We start from the raw sequence: 24,234 nt of genomic DNA on the forward strand, positions 1-24,234 counted from the left end.
ACGGGAATGATACAGTTCAGCATTTGGTAAGGGAAACAGAGAGAAGTAGAGAGGGAATGAAGAAGATGGGTGCTTTAGGTATGAATATGGAGAAAGCGGGTTCATTAAGATTCAACAACTTGGAGCTGTCAGGAGTGAGGGCAGGGTGACCTGAAGCCTCTAAATATACAACCCCTCTATGCTTTAATTGATGTTTGAGCCCAGTTTCAAGTCAGGTAGATCTCTGGGGTAGAAATGTTGATGTCAAGGCATGTATTTCTCCTAGCTGAATATTTGACAAGCAGAAGTAAGAGGTTCTGCCAGGCCCAATGATATTGAGGGCCCATAAGGTGATTGGCATATAATGGGGAATCCAGAGGTGACTATAAAGTACATCTCATCCTCCAGCATCTAACAGTCAGGAAAGGAAAAGAGATGCAACTAAAATCAGTGTGGTACTGCTGATAAAAAATGCAATGGGAACACAGTGGAAAAAAAGTTAATTCTTGTTGTGATTTATTCTAAGAATCATGAGCTTTGTCTTCAGGAGCAGAGTTTATCAGTCAGCAAAACCAGTGATAGTGCATTTCTTGCTTGGAAAGAGAGAAATGCTATTCTTTATATTGGGACCAATCAAATGATAATACTCATATATACTCTTTCCCCTGTGGCTAATGGGACATTGAATTCCAATATCCTCAGTAGGGAAAGGTGAGTGAACCCTTATGGTTCTCGGAACCTGAAAGGGATAGATTAACAATAAGGGAGACTAGGGCACTCACTAAGAAAAATGTAGCAGAGGGTGAGGATGCCACAAAAAGATAATCTGAAGAAATGGAAAAACTGAAGAGATGGTGAAACAGCAAGAAGACCGATATTTAAGCGAAATCATTCCAATGGGCCTTTTAGAATCTCACAGATATTATCTTAAGTAGACTATTGGACACCCTGCTTGCCCTGAGAGACTCCAGGATGGAGGCTAGGCATTAGGAGACCATAGCTGGGCTTTAAATCCAGTACGTCCCTGGATTATCACAAGACACATAGTGCCTTTTGGAAACATCAGCTAAATGAACAAACACAACTTTTAGCAATTCATTTAACCTCATAGGGACTTTTGTTCATCTATGAAGTAGATAGCTTTCTTATAAAGATCTAGTGAGACATCATTTAATAGTGCTTTAGAAAACTCAAGTACTGACATTCTCTTGACATGTTCTAAGGAGTAAACTCCATTCTCTTAAAGAGGATTTACATAATTCTTTAAAACAAGACATATCTTTTTTCTTATTTCAAAAGAAATATGTGTTCATTGTAGGAAATTAGGAAATAGTTTGGGAAAAAAAAGCAGACAATAAAAATCAGCAGTACCTAGTCTTAACATTTTATGCATTTCTTGCCATTGTTTCTGGAACAGAGTTCAGCAATATACAGTGACATCATCTGAGACTGATTTCTAGCATGTGCAAAATGTCCCACCTTCTTTTTAAAGGAAATGGCCCAACCTTGGATCTAATCAGCAAGTTAATTAAAATGTATAGAGATTTTATCAAGTGCAAGATATTGTTTGAAGTGTAGACAAACTTAAAAGATATGAGCTTTGCTCTTAAGTGTTCAGTGTGTTAAAGAGATAAGATATGCACATAATTTTTGCTAATAATATATGACAATATATACAATGTGAGATTATTGTGTACTAAGTAGTCAAAACTGCCAAGTACAGGATTTTAAAGGAGCAGTAATTCCTGTGTTTTGGGGTGGTCCAGGGAAAATTCTTTATGTTTAAATAATCCAAGGAGGACATGAGATGAGCCCTTTATCAAATATTCTTTACTGTAAAAAGCCATATACCTCAGTATATTACAATAGATATCTTCATTAGGACGATTGTGAGAAACACATTTCTATATAACTTCCATTTCTATATATTGTACCATTTTCACATGCCATCAATCCATCTCAAGAGAACAGATAGTCTTGCTTTAGAGGTAAGAAAATCATCCTAGGAAGGTTAAATGACTTGGGCAAGACAACACAGCTAGCGTTGATATGAGACGATATGGAAATAGACTCAGGTTTTCTGACTCTTGGGTCACTGCTCTGATTACACTTTGTTGCCTAAAAGGAATGGCTAAAAGTGCATATGAAAAATGAGACAAATTAGAATATGGAGATTACCTCATATAAATCAATCATTATTATAGTTCTCAATTGAACTACTATAACAACTTCCTAACTATTCTCCTATTTCTAGTCTTACCCTCTATAATTTATTCTTTTCATAATAGCCAGAAGATTAAAAATAATATCAGATTATATCCTGATTTCTATCCCTCTCCAGCATAGTGACTTAGAATGAAAGACAAAACTTCTTACCTTGATTTGCAAGAGCCTTGCTGGGCTGGCTTTGCTCACCTCTGACCTCTATGTCTTAATCTCATACAAGCACTTGTTCTTCAGAGTCAGTTTCCTTCTGCCTGCTCTGCTCTCCTCCCACATCTTTGCATGGCTCTCTCCTTCCTATCAGATCTGGTCTCTACTCAAATGGCTCCTCCTCAAAGAGCTCCTCCAATCTAAGGGCCATCCATCCCTCTCATCTCCATCAGTTATTCTCTATCATGCCGCTATATCTTGATTCTTGACATGACCCATATACATCTTGCATATTTGCTTATTATCTATCTCCTGACACAAAATTAACACACCCCACGGTCTGATTCCCCTAGGCTCTCCCAGTACCTAGAATGACTAAATCCCCACTTAACATTTTCCTTAGGAAAACTGAAACTTTATTTTAGTCTTCAAACTAATTTTTCTCTTTCCTTGATTCTTCTCATATGCTCTGTAGTTTGTATTACTTTATTTGAGCCATGGCAAGACCAAGAAAGTCACTTGCAATTAGATCAGAGGTGTCCTTTGGCAGAGTGATATGGGGCTGGCAGGGCCTTGGCAACAAGCAATGCCGCTGAGAGGAATCACACTCTGGAAATTCATACATGTAGATGACAGTCCTGACTGTGGTCTTAGTACCACCTTTGTTGGAAGTCATCCACTGCTTAGGTCATCTTTCGTGGCCTAATGAGCCAGGTTGTTAGGGCTGACTCTGCTCTCCCAGCTTGGCAGTCACTTCCTCCTTTCACCAAGTCTTTCCTGTGTGGTCCATGTTAGACAATCAGACTGTGATGTTGGGTAGAAGTGGGTGTGGGATGGGGAGAAGTGTATATGGTTCACTGGACTTGTTGAAAATGGACTCTCAAATTCTAAAGATTTTCTTTCTTAGGGCTATAAATTTCTTCCTGGTCCTAAGGTTACCTTTTGATCAGGGCCTAATTATCACCAGTGGTCCAACATTACTCATTAATTCACTTATTGAATTCATTCCTATTTGACAAATCTTTGTTTGAAGGCTGTCATGTACCAGGTGCAATAAACAGAGGATACTTAGGTAACCAAAACAGACAAAGTTTTGATCATATAGAGACCATAGTATAGAGAGGAGGGCAGGCACCAAAACAACAAATAAAGAAGCAAGGCTGTTTCAGAGAGTTTGTGTTCTGAAGAAGAAAAACAAGGTATTGGGATGAAGAGTGATGGGATAGGTAAGGTGGGGGCATGTTTTAGATGCTTAGTCAAGAACGTCCTTGAATGTGATTTGAATGTTGAGAAGAGTGAATCTTGTGAGAGTCTGAAGGAAGCACATTTCAGGTAGATAGGAGCAAAAGCCAAAGCCCTGGGAAGGAAATGAACTTGATGTGTCTGAGAAATACAGGAAGACAATGTTTGGAAAATAATGAGATGAGAGAGAGGAACATGGTGAGATCAGAGAGGTGGGAAAGAAGAACATGTAGGGCCTGCAGAACCTAGTATTTTTCACTAATTTAAATTTAATAAGTCACCAGTCTTCTTGGTTATTGGACTGGACTATCCATGGGAATATAGGCTCTACATTATTGAGAACGTCATTAGCTGTATTTGCTGCTGTACTTCCAGTATCCTGCATGTTGCTTGACACATAGTAAGAACTTTTTAGGTGTATGTTGATGAATAAATGATGTAAAGGCCAAATTTTATTTTATGAAGCTTACCTCTCAGTTCCATATTGTTTCTGATGTGCTGGGTCTCTCAGAGAGGAGAGCCGACAGGAATACCTGTCACTTCTTCTCCAGTGGGCCCATGAATACGAGAGCATAAGAAAAAATGGGTTTTGAAGTCTATGTGACTCAAAATCATTCAGATTTTCATCTGAGCATTGTTTTAGACTCTATCCTTATAAACTCTGGACACTTATCTTCAGAGTGTGCATGGAGACTTGACAAAATTCTTTCCTGACCTTGCACCTGGTACTTCTCTTTTTAAGAAGCAGCTCCGAGGTGATGGGAATACTTTTTTTTTTCTTTTTTCCTATAGCACAATTTTGTTAGAAAGTGCTTCTAAACTACATGGAGTGCTTTGGAAAAGAGGTGCTATATAAATATATTTGAGTCACTGAAGCTGTAATTACCAAGAACAGGGACTTCCTGTGCATAAAAAAAAACAGGCATACTTTGAAAACTCAGCGCATGGGGTTAACGAGAGCAATGAAGTTTCATTACTATTTATTCAGTTTTGCTTTTCTTGCTACCTAGTTATTCCCAACATCTTGGAGAGCCCAAATGGCAAACCAGGTTGTACCTCTCCTCCCAATATCATGCCTGAGTTGGCCAATTGCTAATAATATACTTTGTTGAGGAACAGCAAGTCATCCCTCCTTAAGCTTTGTCTTATCAAAACAGAGAATGGGGATGCAGGATTTTCAATTCTTCATTTCTGTTGCATTATTCTTTAATCTAAAATCAAGCATTAAATTGTAGGAAAATATAATGCAAAATATAACTTGAGTTTTCATTACTGAGACACCCAGAAATGGCACCTAACACAATATACCAATGACACCATTTGATATAGAGTTGGTTGTAATAGAAGTTTATCATTCTTTTATTTTATTTTGTAGAAACAAATCCTTAGTTCATACAGATTATTGGACACTTTTCTATATTGCGGATACTAAGATAAACTAAGCTTCCTACTATTGATGAAGTTGCAGTTAGGGGTTATTTATTTTAAAAAAGATATTTTAAAATGAGTTTTTTTTTTTTTTCTTATGAAAGGTCACACAGACTGGTCTTACAGTATTATAGTATAGCATTATAAGGAGAATAAGTGGTTTTGATTCTTTGATGCTTAAAGGAAGAAAATTTCTCTCTGCCCTCTCCCCCATGGTAAATTGAATCCAGCAACCAGCAATATATTCTTTAGAGTAAATTTAAAATGAGTTCACTGTCTAGCTTCAGAGCATATTAATTTTGTGGCCTTAGAACAGTTACTTAATCTTTCTGAGCCATGGTTTTCTTGTGTGAATAATGTGGATAATAAAGTTTATCTACCTTGAAAATTTTCATGAGGGTTAGAGATAACTTTAATTTTGCATACCTGCCATGAAGTAGGTTCTCAATTAAATGCTAACTATCAGTAGCGTCAGCATTATTCTGTTGCATTTTAAAATATTATTTATTCTTTAGTTTTGTTAGCACATCCGTAGGTAAAAGGTCTTTCTTTTTCATTTATTCCAGAATCTACAGCACTGGAAAAGTGCTGTTGTGAAAAATATGTCAGTAATTTTAATCATACTAATAATGTACATGTTATGTCCATGGCATTTTTTTTAAGTTATACTCCAAATAATGAGTCGAGAGTTCACAAAAGTTAGTGAACATTATTACATCGAGCAATAGTCAAAAATAAAACCTTGCATCACTAGAAAACTTGTTAACAAAAAAGAGATTCATGGTCTATTTCTGTTTTCCTCAAACATAAATACCATATGTCTTATGGCTTGTAGGTCTTGTCTCCACTAGATAGCCAGAATAAAACTTACTGGATATTGTGAAGGGGTTCCCCAGCCTGGCTATGTGCTTGACTAAACTAAGCTGTTTTTCTTTTAAAATACATACCTCTAGTTCCAACTCCAGACTTTTTACATCAGCGTTTTTATGACTGGGCTCCAGAATCCTAGTTTTTTAAAAGGTCCACCACTTGATTCTTGCTGCAGACAGACTTTAAAATGACCTCCAATCAGCTCCCTCTCCTTGGGTTTATGTTTTGCCTAATCTCCTCTCCTAGGGTATGGATAGGAACTGTGACTTCTAACCATTGGAATGTATCAAAGGTGATGAGATATAGCCTTCATGATTATCTTACATAAGATTATAACTTTGGCTTTAGCTATTAGTCTTTCTCTCTTGCTGCTTTGATGAAGGCAGCTGCTATATTGTGGGAGAGCCTATGGAGAGGTCCACAAGGCCTATGGCCAACAGCCAGTAATGTTAAGACCTTAAGTCCCACAACCCACAAGGACCTAAATCCTGCTAACAATCATGTGAGCTTGAAAGCAGACCTGTTTCCAATTGAGCCATCAGATGAGAACTCACCATTGGCCAACACCTTAATTGTAGCCTTACAGAGGATTCAGTTAATCCACGCCCAGACCTCTGACTCACCAAAACTGGGAGATAAAAAAATGTGTGTGTTGCTATAAGTAGCTAAGTTGGTGGTAATATTGTTATGCAGCAGTAGATAATCTGTACAATTCTGAAATGTAACCAGGGCTGGGAACCAGTGCTATAGGGAATAGAGCAGAAATAAACTTGGTGTTTTCCTGAAATTTTTAGTAACCACTCATTAATTCTAATGGTGACGATAATGATTTATGATGATAATGGAATTTTGTAAGTATCCTTGAGGGTTTCCTTGGGGGACTGGCAGTTGCATAAATCTGAGTGATTTAATTTCTGGACTCAATGATCAAATCTACATGGAAAAGCCACAACTGAATTAGGATCTAAAAAATTAGTAGACCTAACTCACTCACACCAATGATCATGGGATTATTCTTTTGGAATGTGGACTCTCCCGAAAGCTTATTGATAACATAAAACTAAATTTCTTTTTTGTGTCCAGGACCCCAGAAGTCCTATGAATTTGACTAGTAATGAGATGAATCATTGGATAGCAGAGAGTCTCCAAAGCTTTCTTATATTTGGTTTTATTTCCTAGAAAAAGAATCTTAATATCATTAAAGAATGTTCAGTCATGTGGATGCAAAAACTAAACTTGATTATTAATATTTAATATCATGTTTATATTAAGTAAACTAATTAATATTGATCTGATTTCATCTGACTACTTGTCATCTAAATTAAAGTTAATATTAAACATTACTGAACTGATTCGGAGTTTTTAAAGTTTTCACATTTTCATTACTATTACCATTTTGGAAATGAAGAGTCTGTGATTCAAAGAGGTGAAAATAGTTTCTATTAGACAGACAAATCACTCAGAATCAAGACAAAGAAGCAGTTCCATCGATCCTTATCTGGTGCTCTTTTCCCACTAGATGGTCTCTGCCTTTAATTGTTTCACCACAGCATTAGGTCAGGCCTTATTGCTTGGTAGGTAATGAATTATAAAATATAAGGTATGATAAACATATGATATAATTTTATTTTAAAATAAGTCACCAGAATTTGTGTACTTTAAAGACTAGAAGTAGTCATTAAGTTGTTATTAGAATATTATGTAAAACACTAAATGTTATATAAATGTGTATAAATGTGAAGAGTTGATTATTTTGACCTCCGTGTTCAGATTGTTTAATAATGACAATGCATTTCCTTAAGCAGCCAGAAAGCAATACAAGTTTTGTCCTCAGTAGTCTTTGAACTCCCTGACTCAATGTAGCTGAAAAATGAGGTCTAAGAAAGTTTCCAAAGCCCTGAATGATGTTAAAGTCTGGCCCTTTTATGATCAAGTGATCTTTTCAGCTTTAATGGAAAAAATAAATCATTGTTAAAAGATAATCTTGTCACACGAAAGCCAGAAAGGTGCAATATCCATGATTCGACTTAACCAAAAAACCGCCCTGTGGAATGGGATAAAAAGCAAATAACACAGTTTGTTCTGTTGCTGCTGTGCTTGATGGTGAGAGTGAAGTAGGCTTAAGGAAATATCGCATTTTAAAAATAATACGAGGGCATTATAAACACACTTAATAGAAGAGGGCACTGTAAACACACTTAATAGAAAATGACTGGATTTGATATGAGGGCTATTTTATACGAACAGAACTAAAAGTTTTGAAATCCTTTTCCAGATCTTTTTCTATTTCATCCAATTGCTTATTTCATGATGACACTGCCAATTGTTCACATTCTTTCTTTTTCCTCATTTATTCAATTTCCGATACTACAAATAATATGAAAAGCACAGGGATAGCTATTAAAGTTAATGCTTTGCTTTGTGGCATGAATCTATATAAAAGTAGTTTAGATATACTTGGTAACAAAACATTGTTTCCCTAATAGTTTATTTTCGATGGAGCTTATTCTTAGCATGTTCAAAATAAGTAAATTACTCTCTTTAAGCCAATATTTAATGTTGATTATTATGCCAATAAGATTTGGGTGAATAAAAATATGCAAAGTGCAAGACTGCAAATTAATGGGAAAAAAACCTCTTCCATTTCAAACAACACACACAATCGTATGCATGCGTGCATGCGCACACGTGCGCGCACACACACACACCCACACCCACACACACACACACCCACACACCCACACACCCAATTAAGATTCTTGGCCATGTAGATTTATGGCATTTATATATTTCGTTCCTCCTGGTGTGAAAAAGTGAAGGAGGGTGTTTCCAGAATCTTCCCTTAATTTTTTTCTACATATGGAATACATGTCTAAAACCCCACTAAGAAGCAATTTCTTCTGGTTTAGATAAATGGTTAGAGGGAATATTTGTTACTGTGTACTAAGAACCACCAGTTTGGAAAATTCCCAGTCAGTTATTCCTGTGATGGGTTATAGTTCATCCTCCCATTGGCTCATGGGCTTGAGAAACTTCATAGTTGATTTTTTCCAAAAAGGATGCTGGTCTTTCTCATCTCCTTTTTTAAAGGATGAAAGAGAATGTCTAAGTAATACCACAGAGAGTCTGAATTGAATTTAGAGTTGAGGCAATAAGCCTCAATGTGCCGCTCAAACCAGAGTGTTGATGTCAGGAGGAGGGGGAATTCAGCCTGGTGGGATTTCCAACACTCATTGACAAATGTTCTCAAGACAGTTATGCAGCATCCTCCATGTTGAAGTCTGTCCTTTGCAAAAGTACCTTTACACAAGAAAACCATCAGGTCACAGATCATTTTGAAGAATCAACTCAGTGTCACAGGCTGATGACAGGTTGACATCTAAGGTCATGGACCAGCTTTCTTTGGGGGATGCCCTCATAGAGAGCAAGAGTTACATCAGCAAAATGTCACTGACAGCTGTCACCAAATACAACAGATAGGGCAGAGCATTGCTCGCTAATGCACCAACAGCTCCGTAAATCAAGAATCTGTGATGCCTTTCCTGAAGGCTGCAATGGAATGTTGTGTTAAGGCACTTTCTTGGTCAAACATAGATATATAAAACCCTACAGAGGATGGCAGTGCCAGTCTTATTTGTAACTACAATGTTTGGTGTTTTCTCAGGTATCTCTCTTTCTTGGACAGTTTTAGACAAACTCCTAGGAAAGTACCTTTCACTTACCAATACCAGAAAGCAGGTATAAACAGAAAGTCACTAACAAGTGAATGTAACATGAAAAGACTAATCTCCACTTTTGTAAATAGGTAATCAACAATTATGCTGAATCATGGCAGTGGTTTTCAGCATAGGCTCGAATCAGAGAGAGCTGAGATCTAGCTCCTTCACATGCCGTATGACCTTAGGACATGTTTAAATATCTCTGAGTTTCAGTTTCCTAGTCTTTATAATGAGAACAATAATAGTACCTATTCTATGGGATAGTAGAAAGGATTAAATTATGTAAGTAAAGCACTTAGTATAGTGCCTGCCTCATAATAAACTATAAAAGTGTTAGCTATTTTTATAATAAATATTATTATTGTCACCACCATTACTAGTTATAATTAAGAAAAGCTTTTCAAAAGTGATCACTTTGAATTTAACTTGTATGCCATCTGATCTGGAAGTATAATAAGGGTATCCAATTCCTACTGATTTAGTGAGTCAAATAGAAAACCAAAACAAATTGAATCATTCAACTGGTGTATTTAGAATTGCTGATGATTATAGCATTCAAGAAAGTTAGTGAATACATAAATTGCAACTGAACTGTTCTTGAAAATCCCCCAAATCAGTTTTCATTTGTTTAGCTTAATGGTGGGTAGGGCTTGTTCATTTTAAACATGTATATTTAGAGTCTTCTAAAAAGGAAACCTTGTGGAATGTGAACATGAAGGAGACAAAAGGTGTTAAGACAAAAAGGGTATGCCCAAATCATTTATGTCCCACCTTTGAAAACAAAAAAGAATTCACTGCATTCACATATCGCTTTACACTTTTCACAGAATTATCACCACATTGCCATTTTATTTAATTGTGTGTGCGTGCACACACACATAGATATACACCCCAAGGGATGTACACCACAAAGTACACATTCGGCCTCTTTGTATCCAGCACTGATTCTCTTCTAAGTCTGCTCTGCTGTCAGAGACCAGGGTATAGATGAAGGGGAAGGTCTGGTGTTCACACCAAGGTTATGGGTCCACTCCAGAAATTTCATTCAAAAGATGATTTGATTAACAAAATTTGAGAGAGGCTGGTATATGTATTTCTTTTATCATCTAATTAAAAAAAAAAAAACCCTCCACAACACAACTTGGATAAAACCACTGCTATCAAAGGTCTTAATGTAGCATAATTTGTGTTGAGTGTGTTGCATTCTGACAGTGCTATAAACCAGGAAGACAGTTTACTGACAATTCTGCGCTACCAGATACCAACTCAGGCCTCTGTCCAGCTCTGTGTTGTCAACTCTCACGGATACATGAGCAATTTCACAGCCTCCAAGGACGCTGAAGTTTGGATTGCGAATGATGAGATGGACAGATTTCATATTTTCATTGTAGAGATATATATTTTTTTGCCTTTTCAAACTGCTGAGCATAATTTTTTTTTAAGGCAGGAAATGCAACTAGTGTTTGTTTCTACCATGGCTTCTGTTTTGAGATTTTTCTTTGTAGAAGAAATGTGTTGCCCAGCTGTCTAGAATTCCAATCAGGATATGGTTTCAGTATGAAATATATTACAAGAGTGATTTTAGCTGGTTATAAACAGGAATGAAAATGAGGCCGGGACTATTTTATTTAATTTTTACCCACAGAAGGGGCGCTCTGAGTCAGTCTAATGCAGCCAATATGAGTAAATGAGGTAAAGTTTAGTTCTGTTTTTTGCCCAGGAAGGAGAGTAATTGTGAAAGGCAAAGGTTCACATTAGTGAGAGCAAGCAAAGCTGTGGAGATTTTCAGTTACAGAGATTCTCAGAAATAAAAGTCATGTGGCCACTGATCAAAAGTACTGCAGTAAACACTTAAAAGGGTGGTTCAACCTGAGTTGAACTGCTGGAAAGTTTAATGCTTCTCAGTAATAATACTTCTTCAATCTGCAAAACATACACTCACACACGTACACACACACACACGTATATATACACATACACATTATTCAACAAATATTAACTGTGAATTTCCTTCTATGGAGACCCAGGGCTACTACTGGTTAATGGAGGAAGATACAAGGATGATTCAGGTTCTACCATTTTAGGTGTATAGAGATTTATGGAAGAGGCAGATATTTCAACCAGTATCTTATTATTTTATTCTAAGACTTTCAAATTTTAATGTTTCTGAAATGTAATCTCTGAATACATGTGATAATATTCTCTCCAAAAGATGGCATTATATCTCTGAGCCTTGTAATAAATGGAATTTTCCAAGTTAGATATATATCTATTACTGTAAATTCGACTATCCAATGAAATGGGAACCTAGGAGGAAATTGTTCATAACCTGAGCCTTGAAGACTAAGGAGAAATCTACCAGCCAGGAAGTGGGGTGGTAAGGAAAAGATAGGAGGATATTGAAAGTAGAGGCAAGAGAGTATGCAAAAACGTTAAGTAATACAACAGTATGTAAATATGGGAGTATAGTTAGAAATGTATTGTGAAGGAAATTCAGAGAATCTGAAGCTAGCTAGAAGTTAGGTGGAAAGCCAGAGTATGAAGTCTTTGTGTAAATTCTCCCAAAGCCAGAGACATAATTGACTGTTTTTAAGTGAAAAGAAAACTTACATGTATCGAACAACTCTATCATGAGTTTGTTATGTTACTAAGGTAATTCTCACAACTGTTTCCAAGGTATCCCCAAAACTTTTCCTGTATTTGCTGATTAGAACCAGAACACAGAGAAGTTAAGTAAAATGCCAAGGACACAAGTAGAGAGAGTGGGTTCTACCACGTGTCTAATTTTAAACCTATTAACTATCTATAACACCACACTGTGATGATTTAGTCTCCTTGTTTTTAATATTTTCCACTTTTTCATTTTTTAAAAATTCATTGTTTTTTAAAGAGAAGCTTTATGCTTATATTAAAATTGAATGGAACAATATAGAGTTTCCATATACCCCTTGTATTCTTCCCGTCACTGATTGCCATCGCCCAGCCCAGTTTCCCTTATTATTCACATCTTGCATTAGTGTGGTACATTTGTTGTAATTGATGAGCCAATATCAATACTTTATTATTAACTGAAGTCTATAGTACACATTAAGTTTCATTCTTTATGTTGTGCTCTATATAGATTTCGAGAAACATATAATGTCATGTATCCACCATTACAATATCAAAACAGAATAGTTTCGTAGCTCTAAAAATCCCACGCTCACCTATTCATCCCCGCTTCTCCTCAAATCCTCTGCTGCCACTGAACTTTAACTGTCTGCAAACTTTACCTTTTCCAGATTGTCATACAGTTGGAATAACATAGTATGTAGCATTTTCAGACTGATTTCTTTCACATAGCAATACATATTTAATAATTGTCTAAGTCTTTTTATATTTTGATAGCTCATTTCTTTTTGTCACTGACTAATATTCCATTATATGAATGTACCATGGTTTATCTATTCACCTATTGAAGGACATCTTGATTGCTTTCAAGTTTTGCCAATTATAAATAAAGCTGCTACAAAAATTTGTGTGCAGGTTTTTGTGTGGACATAAGTTTTGAACTTGTTTGGGTAAATATCGAGGAGTATAATTTTTGTGTAATATGGTAAGAATTTCCATACTACATACAGCCATAATAAAATGTTTATTTTCATAAGAAACTGCCAAACTATCTTCTAAAGTGGCTGTACCATTTTGTATTTTCACCAGTGAATGAGAGTTTCTGTTGCTTCATATCCTTGTCAGCATTTGATGTTGTCAGTGTTTCAGATTTTAGACATTCTAATAGCTGTGTAGTGGTATCACGTTATTGTTTTAATTTGTAATTCTTTAATGATATATGCATTTCCTAATTTTTAGCTCTCAATTATTGAGTATATATTTTTCTAATGTCTATAATTTTGACTCTTTAATTTTCCATCACTCACTCATTCATTCATTCATTCATTTATCAACATTTATTAAGTGTCTATTGTATGCCAGTAACACTTTTAAAAGTTAGGCTATTTTTCTTTCTTTTGCTCTTTAATTATTCTCGTCTCCATTTTTAGTTTATCATATTCCGCTCACTCTTCATTTCACATGAACTATTAGTTAGTCTCCCTCTCTATTTTTTTATGTAAACATAATTTTATTTTTATTTCTCTGGTGATAATTGTTTACTTCAGTTTTCTCTTCAAAGATTTTATCATTATATATTCATTATGCATACAACACAAAATCTGAAATAGTGCTAGAGATAAAACTACTAAAAAAAAAATCTGAAGTGAGGAAATCACTTACCTTGGTTGACAATAAATCGTAGTTTCTGTATTGTTGCCAAGTTGCCACTAACTCGATATATTCCATCAACATCTAGACCTGAAAATAAAAGAGCATGTTTTATATTTGTTGATATAAAACTGAGATGGAGAAAAAAATTAATAAATATGTGAAGAAAGACAGTAATAAATCATCATCAAATATCTTTCTCACAGAAAAAACACATTTCTATGTCCTAAATCAAGTGGTCTTCCATATTTTAATCCTAGTAGACTAATCATGAATTTTAGTAACAGCGATCAACAAATCTGAGTCTAGTTGAACCATAAAAGAGCAGTAGGTAGCATGGGATTTCACAGTATAATTAAGATTCATTCCAAAGAAAAAGACAGGAATTAAACTGAGGGGGCACGTGACAGGGAAGAAGAACCTTCATGTATACATGTATCATTGTCCCTTTTTTGGCAAGATAGAATAATCCAAGACGTTTGTGAAGTCTTGCTTTCTTCTCTCCTCCTTCCTTTCCTTCCTTCCTTCCTTTCTTCTTCCCTCCCTTCCTTCCTTCCTTCCTTCATTCCTTCTTGTCTCTCTTCTTGCCTCTCCTTCTCTTCCTGCTTCTGTCACTCTGTCTCTTCTCTCCCTTCCATTATTACTTCTTGTTTTGTTCTGTTCTGTTCTGTTCTATTCTAGTCTAGTCTAGTCTAGTCTAGTCTAGTCTAGTCTAGTCTAGTCTATTCTATTCCACTTCTTTCCATTCTTTTTCCAGTATCACTACGGCATAACATCTTATTGGTACAATTATTTCAAACTATAGAATGAAAATTCTATTCTGAATGTGTAAGTATTTTGATAATCTCTAGTGTATTAGAGGTAATTGGGTGCTCCATTATGGAAGGAAAAAATAAAAAGAAATTCTTGACAAAAGGGTGAAATTAGTTTCAGCTTATTTTATAACTGGGCATCTATAATTTTAAATAATTTATGATAACATTGGCTTTGGATAACCAACCATTTGTTTTCCACACATCTATTTATATCATCTAGTTATTTCTGAGAACAAGTTATCAAAAAGACAAAGAGACAGGGAAAGTAAAAGAGAAACACTTATCAAAACATTATCATTGTCTCTAAAAAAAAGTTGATAACACAGTTTTAATGTCAAGAGTGTATGTGTCTACGTCCTCAGAGAGGCCTGGGTGAGATTACCAACCAATGTAGAGATCACTCTCTTAGCAGTTTCTCAAAAGTGGTATAGTAGCATGGTTAAACATTAAATTCATGATCATTAAATAAATTGAATAGAAATTAATTTTATAGTGTAACATTATAAAAGCTTTGTAAAGCTCTTTACCAACGTGAAATGGGCTTCTTTATTGCTACATCATCTCTGTTTTCACATACTTTAATAGGAACATTTCTGTCATTGTGAAAAAACATGTCATCAGTAGGTTAGGGTAGAATAACATAACCTGAAACACTGGTATAAATAGCATAATTCAAAACAACCTTTAATTGTTTAAGACTTTATTTTTTTAGGGCAGTTTTAGATTTATTGCCAAATTGATGGGAAGGTACAGAGATTTCCCACATACCTCCTGACCCCACATATGCATAGCTTCTCCCATTATCAACATCCTCCACCAGAGTAGTACATTTATTACAACTGCTGAAACTACATTGATACATCATAATCACCCAAAGTCCAATGTTTACATTATGACTCAGCCTTGTTGTACATTCTATGGCTTTGAACAAATACATAATGATGTATCCATCATTATAGTACCATCCTGAGTATTTTTGTCCTAAAAGTTCTTGTGCCTCACATATTCATTCTCACTGGTTTTTACTTTTCCATGTAATAAACTTCAGAGTAACCTGAGATAACATCAATAAAATGAAGTAGCTATTAGCAAATGTATTAATTGGTGAGTTTTGTAGTTCTAAAATAATCTAATAACAAATTACCAGCTCTCTGTTCCTTCTTTACAACTTAAATATATGAGGAATTGAAATGAGGTTGGATATCTATTAGTGTGTAGTGAAAGTGTCTAAGACACATGTTAATAAAAAGTCAAATACATTCTTTCTTCTTGATGCACTAAACAGCTCTATTAATCAAAAGATGCTCCAATTTGCTTGCTTTTAAATACAATGTACATTTGACAACTTAAATGTGACAATCATCCTAATCAAATTTGTTCTAATATTTGATTCCTAGTTTTGGTATTAGACCATGTTGGTCTTTAATTTATGCTAGTATACCCAGAACTTTATGATCTATTAACCATTTCTTTCTTGCTTTGGCATTAGATAATATTTGGTACTTAGTTTTAAATATAAAAACAAATAACATGATAGATTTAAATAATATTAAAACTTATGCATTCAAGTAAGTATGTCCTTTTCAAAGTTTTCCCCATTAGGAGTGTGCTTAATTTTTCTGAATTCATAGCCATTAAGGAATATATTTTGGAATTCTCTAAAATCACTTCAGTAGCTCCATTGTGTCTACAGAAAAATGCTCACAATGGCAAGTTTGGGGCCTTTCGTGACAGTTTTGGATTTGGAAGTAGTCAAAGTCCATCTAGAATCATGAATGGTGAATAATGTTCTCTCTCTTGCCAATACAAAGTTTATCCAAATGCCAGTGGTCCTGATTTTTTCCATGAATTATCAGTTGCTCTGAAGGAATTTGAGAAACAAAATATTTTAGAAAATAAAAACATCAATGAAATATGTAGATCTATGTCCTTCAAATGAAAAATCTTAATTTTTTTAAAGAATCAGTCAAATTAGCCTTATTTAAAATAAAGATTGAAAATGAGATATCAATTAACACCTATTACAATAAAAATGAGAAAAAATACTATATAAATATTTTTACATTATTTTTTATCTTCTTAATTAGTTGGACCCTTATTAGAGGTCAGTAGTAAATGAAATTATTTCAATTCCAACACATTTTAATTGTAAAAAGCACCTTGTTTAAACCTCATTTTAATATGCATATCTCTACATATGAGGTATGAAATCAGGTGCATTTCTATTTTGAAGTTAGACTCTTCCTTTTCTTATATTTTTTTTATGTTATTGAAATGCGAATGTTGTCTAGAGTTATAAACTGAATTTTAATTGCCAAAATTCCTGTATATCCAAAAACTTTCTTTTCTTATTACAGAAATTTAAAGTTACAACATAAGAAGTGCCTCCTTGGTTTTTCATAAATTTCAGTAGTTTTTTTTTTTTTTTTAAGTTCCGTAATCAAAAACATTTGAAAGAGCAGTATGGGTTAGATATATTAAGTATGAGCAATTGAGAAGCAGTATACTGTTTAAACAAAGCAGCCTCATCCTAAATTAATAACCCAATTTTCTTTTGGGATAAAAGGAGGGAGGGTTGGGAATGGTGACAGGGAGGGTAAGCCAGACCAGTGCCACCACTGTGGTTGTAGAACTAAGTCACAGCAGAGAAACTGCTTTGCGGCTTAAGATAAAAACCAGAAAAGTAAGAGGGAGTAAAGCAAAACATATTGGATGCAATTTGACTCTAACGTGACACAATTTCCAAACTCTTTAGATTCAGAGATATCAATACAATTTATCTTGTGAAGGATAACAATCTCTGACATTAGTGGCTTTTGCTTTGAATGGCTGCTGCTCCCCTGCTATCATATTTTTTAAATTACATAAACAGAGTGAAAATGACAAAGTACATATTAAAAAGGAGGGTATTACATTTTGCAAAATAATCTGGAACATATCAGTGAATTTTAGCAGTTATAAATTATATAGGAACAGTCTTGAAGTTGATTAGCTTTCCCCTGAATTGTTCACAGAATGGCAAACCCAAAGTCCTGGAAATATTACCCAACTTGATTCACGTGCCATCCTCCTTTTGCTCCAAGAACTTTAAAAATTATGCCAGATCAAACCAATGTAAATTGGTAGATTTGGACATCCTTTCATGACCACATTATCCTTGCTGGATTGGAAACTACTTATTTTGGAAATATAATTAGACCTCTTATGATTTTTAAATGAGCAATGTCTTCAAGGTATCCATGTTGTACTCTGGTGATGTTTGGAAAAAAAACACTTTGAGAGGTACTTCTTTTAAGAAAATACCGTGACCATGAATGCTGACAGGAATTTTGCCTGTTATGCTAAAAATACTTTGGGAACAGGATGAAACTAAGTCATCAGCTGACCTTCTGAAGTTTCCAAATAGTGTTTACTATTGACAAGAATCACCAGTATTGCTGTAGGGGATTTTCGAAATTACCCCTACCCACCAAGTCCCCTTTTTCTTCTGAAGAAGCTTAGACTAGGATAGATACACAATTAGAAGTTGTTAGACCAAACGGTGGTCTAAACCCAGTGGAAAGAATGCAGCTGTCATGAATAATTCCCACCATAAATCTCAGACACTTTCCAAAAAGAAATCTAAGAGACAAGCACTATTTCCAGAGTTGAATGGCTTATCTACCAAAATATGGACATTTTTTAACAATGCAGATGAGCCTGTTAAAAATGTTGCAAACTGTGGATTAGGTAGCATTCTGAATAAATCATGGAGATGTGGACTTTGAGCCTGGTTGAGAGATGTGCCCCCAATTTGCTGCTTGTTTTTCTGGAACATAACAACAAAAAAAAATGCATCTGAGTCTCTGGAGTCTGAAATGTGGGCTGGGAATTTTGCACAAACAGTCCCTCTCTGGAGATTTATGGCACTTCCTAATTCCTAGGAGGCCAGAGCTACCGCAAGAACAGTCATTCTCCCAATACTTTGGGTCTTGTGCTTCTCCCTCTGGCAAGAACCTTGAGCACAGGAACACCCAGACTACCCCCAAACATTGTTTCACATTTCCTTCTCAGTTTTTCTGAAGATCCCGGTTGGGTTCAGAGCTGAATATGAGAGGATGTTTTATGCCATTCTGAATGGCATAAATTTCCTCCTCTAAATTAAAGCATTTCCTCTAATCTTCTATTGCTAATTTATCTGTTCATACACTTTAAATTCAATGACTGAGAGTGCAGGCTATAATTCGAAACTCTAAGTTTCATTTCTACTCTGTCTCGATGGCTGGTATTTATGCTGTATCTATTGCCAACTTTATTACTAATGTCTTGTGAGATGCCCGTCCTTGAAGAATGGTTACCTTAGAAAATGGCTGACATAATTCTAATTATCAAACAAGTATAATTTTATTCTATTAAAAATTTATAACTTCATAATAACCATTTTAAATAGAATTTTTAAAATCATAGGGACAATGTACATCACTGGTAAAAATGAAAATTAAACCATACAGAAGAGTATACAATGAAACTAAGTTCCTACTCCGTCCTGTTGTTCAAAGACAATCACTGTTAAAAGTTCTGTTTTAGTTCTTGTTGTTACTCATTTTATGTTATGGTGTCATATTTCTGTTTATTAATTTATTAACTTTGAATTTTTTTTGTAATTTTCCTATTAGAAAAGTTAAAGAATTTAGTGATAGTTCCTACCACTTATTTATATACCCTCTATTTGTTATTATTCATTACATTTGTCTATTTTTATTTCTTAATATATTAAATTACCTTTTGCTATTAAAAAATAAGGAACTTAGTACATTTATTCTTCCTTCTCCGTTTCTTTCTCGTCGCTTCCAATTTTTATTTCTTGTTATTTTTTATACTCTCAAAGTTTAGAACATTTTACTTTATTCTTTATATTTTGTGACTTATCTGTGGGCTAATATTAGTCAGTATTTTTTTTAAAGTAGTGTAATTGGAATCAACATTACAATTTTTTTTTTCACAAAAGAGACCTCTCAAAAGTCAAGGTCTAGTGTGACTTTTTTCATCTTCCTTTTTTCTAGGTTCTTTTGTTTTTTTCTAAATTAAACACTGCCCAGCAGAACTTTCCGTGATGATAGAAATGCTCTATATATTAACTGTCGAAACCAGTAGTCACTGGTCACATATGGCTGGTTGCTGAGCATTCGAAATGTGGTTAATGTAACTGAGAAACTAAATTTTTATTTTATTTAATTTTAAATAACAACCACGTGTGGCTTATGACTACCATATTGGACCTCGAAGTTCTAGGACAGAGTCAGCTACTGCTCCTTTCTTGTATTTTACTTATTCTTTCTTGGATTTATTTTTAAGTGTTCTTTTTTCATAAAAGTATGTAATTGGTAAGTTTTCCTTCTTCAATCTCAATAACTGTTTTCTTTTGCTTCATAATTAATTGTTGTTTTGAATAAATACTTCTGTTTCATGATCTTTTACTTTGGAAAAATAATGTTCCATTATTTTCTAGCATAGCTGCTGTTAAGTCTGATATCAAACTGATTTTTGATGCTTTGTTGGTAAATTGCTTTTACTTTCTAGATTAAAAAAATATTTTCTCTTTAAACTTGTGGAAGTAAAATTTCACTCATATATACCTAGATCTAGGCTCTTTCAATCAGAAAACATTTTCTCATATCATTTACTTAATATGTCCTTCTCTCTGCTGTCTCTTTTTTCTTCATCTAGAACTTCTTTAAGATGAATATTGTTCAAATATCAGATTACTCTTATGGTTAAAAGACCAACTTTATTAGAATAAATGGTAGTCATGGATATTTCTGTATTCAAACACAGCTCGCATTATTAGCCTCCCCTCCCCAAACCGGCTTCAATTTTAAATGGACAGGCTGAACGAGGGTTTCCTGTAGAATGAGTGGATGGTGAGGAAATAGTAGTCTAGAGATTCTTCAGTTAACAAAGTAAAGAGAACTTAATTTTGGATATGGAATACTTTAAATACTTTGCTCCTAGGCAAAGCTCTCATATCCAGTATCTGTTGTAGAGGATTTGAGATACCTCGTTCTCTACCACCTCTATTCTCAGGTAGCAACATCCTCTCATTTGTCTTTGTAGAACTTGACTCAGGTTCAAGCAGTTGCTGCAGGTCCTTCCTCTGTGCAGGATAAATGGAGAAGGACTCAGCTCTCCTATGTGTCAGATTCCAGCTCCATTATTTAGTAAGTTACATTCTTTACCATCCTCTTGTCAATTTTTGCTCTTTTTATTTGTCAACCCCAAGTTATGATATTCTCTCTAGGACATCCCTGGAAAGTACTGTGCCTAAATATGGTGTTTCTTCTGCTCTAATTTCACTTGTTTTATCCCATCTGCTTTCTGTCTTCCTGGAATTTCTATTTCTGATCTGCTGATGGCACCTTTTCTGTTTTCAGCACCATTATGTATATTTTTCCAACATATCTTTTCTATTATTTCATTGGTTTTTTTTGAGGAAAGAGAATCAGGCATGTTTTCTGTCTGCCTACTTAAAGGGGGGGGTTGCATTTTTTTTTTTTTATAAAGATAGGCTTTTTAATATTGAAAAGTTTCATTACATTATGAAGATATTGCCATATAATAATTTTCTTTATTGGCATCTGGGATCTAAATGTCCTGGGATTAAATTATAAATATTTTAAATTCTAATGTTGGGAGAATATGTTAATATGGGTTGCATTTTATGCTTTTTCTAATGTTTCCTTTATTACTGAGATTGTTACATTTTTCCCTTTCATTTGTTTAACTAGTCCTTTCTTTACAGTTTTCATCTCGATTTGGTAGTTTGTCCTACCATCCTTGCATCTCTGCTATAAATTCTTGTTGCATAGAGACAATTGTGGCAACAAGTTTTCTATTTCTTTTAAAAACAATATCAAGATACTTATCTTCAATTTCCCTTCCCTTCATTAGTTTTATTTGTTTCATTTGGGTAACTGTCCATTTTTGATTAGTCAATTGTGGATTATATGGATTAATTTTTCATCTATCAAATATTTTATAGTACATTCATATAGAAGAGAAAAATTTTATCTTTATAAGAAGTGAAAATGACACATGTTTGCTGCTAAAATTATTTCTAAAAAATTTAAAATTGAAAGAGGTTCCTAAGAGAAGGGTGCTTTTTAAATTTTATTTCTGAGAAAATGGCTTAGTATGCTAATAAATGAACCATTTTATATTGTTTATATAGCCAGTGTTCTAGGTCAGGGCAAATTCCAGATTTAAATTATCCTAAAATGGAAAGAGCACCAAGTAAAGAAAATGATATATAGGACTAAAGACAAAATGGTATCGAACATAGAGAATCTTGGATCAGAAAGAGGGATATTGGTTTCTCTTCAAGGGCTTTTTACTATTTGAATCGTTAAGGTAATTATCACCCTCATCTTCAATTACTTTAATCTGTTATACAAGAAAATAAAATCATTAAGATTCCTAATCAAAAATACTATCTATGTACCTGTCTGTCTGTCTGTCTGTCTATCTATCTATCTATCTATCTATCTATCTATCTATCTATCATCCATCTATCATCATCTATTATCTATCATCTCATATTTGCTATTTGGCTCAGTCTTTACCTCTTTACAAGCTTTGTCTTATTTGAGCACCTGGGAAGACAAATTTAAAACTGGGAGAGGGAAAGGACAAAATATCTTGAACTGTTAAGAGCATCACTGGTTTTATTTCTTAGTGATTACTGTAGCACTCAGACCTTGAAAAGATCTATAGCAGTAGTAATCAGGGAATGAGTATAGGGGGAAAGGGCTGGCTATCTTGCTTTTAACTATTATTAAATATTCTTGTATTGAGTTTACATTGTTAGAATTAAAAAAAAAAACACTTATTGCATTAGTTTCCTATTTCTACAATTCTTTTTAAGAAAGGTATTGGACACATCAATAAGTAGAAGCAAATTACACTGAATTCTTTAAAAGTTACTAGGAAGACAAAAGCCATCTTTCTTCAAGGTGCACTATCATTCCTCATTGTTGAATCCTCTCCCAATCCCTTATATTTATATTTAGTTCTTGCCATAATATTTCACTATCTCATAATTGGAGATACTTATCTACAACACTAGAATCCAGAAATGTAAATAGTAGTATATATGAAAAGTCCTATGAAAACCGACGCTAGTACCGAGGGCTAGATCTTAGTTTCCATTTGCTATGATTCTTTTCTGTATCAGGCTTATTTTTGCATATAACTTCTATATATTTAATTCAACTTATGTTCCATTCAGACTTACTACTGGATCAACTGCCTTTAAAATTATCCCTTTTAGTCTATGCCCATGCCGCCCTGAACAAGCCCAGTCCCGTCTGATCTCGGAAGCTAAGCAGGGTGAGGCCTGGTTAGTACTTGGATGGGAGACCACCTAGGAAGACCAGAAGCTGTAGGCATAAAAAATAAAAAAATAAGAGATTGTAAGCTGACAGGGTCCTTGCAATCTGTGAGGTCAACCAAGGGTTGCCTCGCCTAAAAAAAAAAAAAAATGCTTTTTAATTTACGGATTACTAATGATAAGAGACTAAGGGAAAAGATGAGAGGAAAACAAGTTTCAATGTGGCTAGTATGATATAGATGGAAGCCATTTGTAGACTCTACTTAATACCTAGGTAAAATGAGAGTCTAAGGATATTATCACATGTGTGGTTCCTTATTTCTTATACATTGATTCTTACATATCTGTCTAAACTCAGATAAGAATTTGAGGCCTAACAGTATGAAGCCTGCAGAATGATAGCAAATATAATTCATAGAATTATACCAGTCTTAGGATCATTAGGAAATATCTCAAAATAAAAAGCATCTCAGAAAGACCTTGAGTTTGCCTGTGAAATTTCACTTGGAAACCTAATACTCTTGATTTCATAAGACTAAAGATAAGCAACTGAAATAATTTCTAAAAAGTGGGAACCAAAGAAACAAGAAACAGTCTTTGATAAATTCTCTAATATGTTTCTTCTTTTTTCAAAATCTTAGTCTTGAAGACAAATATTGGTCAATGATTCTAATTATCAAGTGAGAGTTCTTGTCTTCAAGGAAAACTTCAAGTGCCTGGAAAACACTGCAGTTAGAAGTGTATTTGGTTTGTCTCATATCATTTTCTGAGAATCTCTTATATGTGAATTTTATTGTTATGCTATGCTGTGATCATGTAGGTGTGAATAAATCATTCTCTTGGTATTGTGACTTGCTCAGAGTGTTTTTTAAAAATAAGTAAAAGTATCGAGAATCGAAAGTCGAATTTTGTCAGCCACTATCATCTGGTAATTTGGAAGCAAACAGGCCAGCACAACCTGAAGATTCTCTTCCGAAGGAAAGGCTGCAACCTAGGGAACAGTAATCTGTAAAGTATGCCCACATACACACATTTCTTTTTAAAATTTTAGCAACAACTCTTTCATAAGTTAAAGACATGGAATAAAAGGCTTACCAATACAAACAAAAAGAAAATACTGAAAAATGGCTCCTTTTATGATGAAGTCATAATAGTTTCACAAAGTTGAGCCTTTGGTCTCATC

General features: G+C 34.5%; 1 protein-coding gene and 1 pseudogene across 1 annotated transcript in view; one reads left to right on the top strand and one right to left on the bottom strand.

Annotated features, from left to right (window-relative positions):
- ARHGAP15 (Rho GTPase activating protein 15) overlaps positions 1-24,234 on the bottom strand; it is a 592,609-nt gene that overhangs the window by 173,377 nt on the left and 394,998 nt on the right. The window contains exon 12 of the mRNA XM_011354472.2: positions 13,884-13,961. Within this exon, the coding sequence (XP_011352774.1) occupies positions 13,884-13,961 (78 nt within the window). The remainder of the gene's footprint in view (positions 1-13,883; positions 13,962-24,234) is intronic.
- LOC111736129 lies at positions 22,991-23,109 on the top strand (annotated as a pseudogene).

Source organism: Pteropus vampyrus, unplaced genomic scaffold (assembly GCF_000151845.1).
Source record: "Pteropus vampyrus isolate Shadow unplaced genomic scaffold, Pvam_2.0 Scaffold17, whole genome shotgun sequence".
Lineage (NCBI taxonomy): Eukaryota > Metazoa > Chordata > Mammalia > Chiroptera > Pteropodidae > Pteropus > Pteropus vampyrus.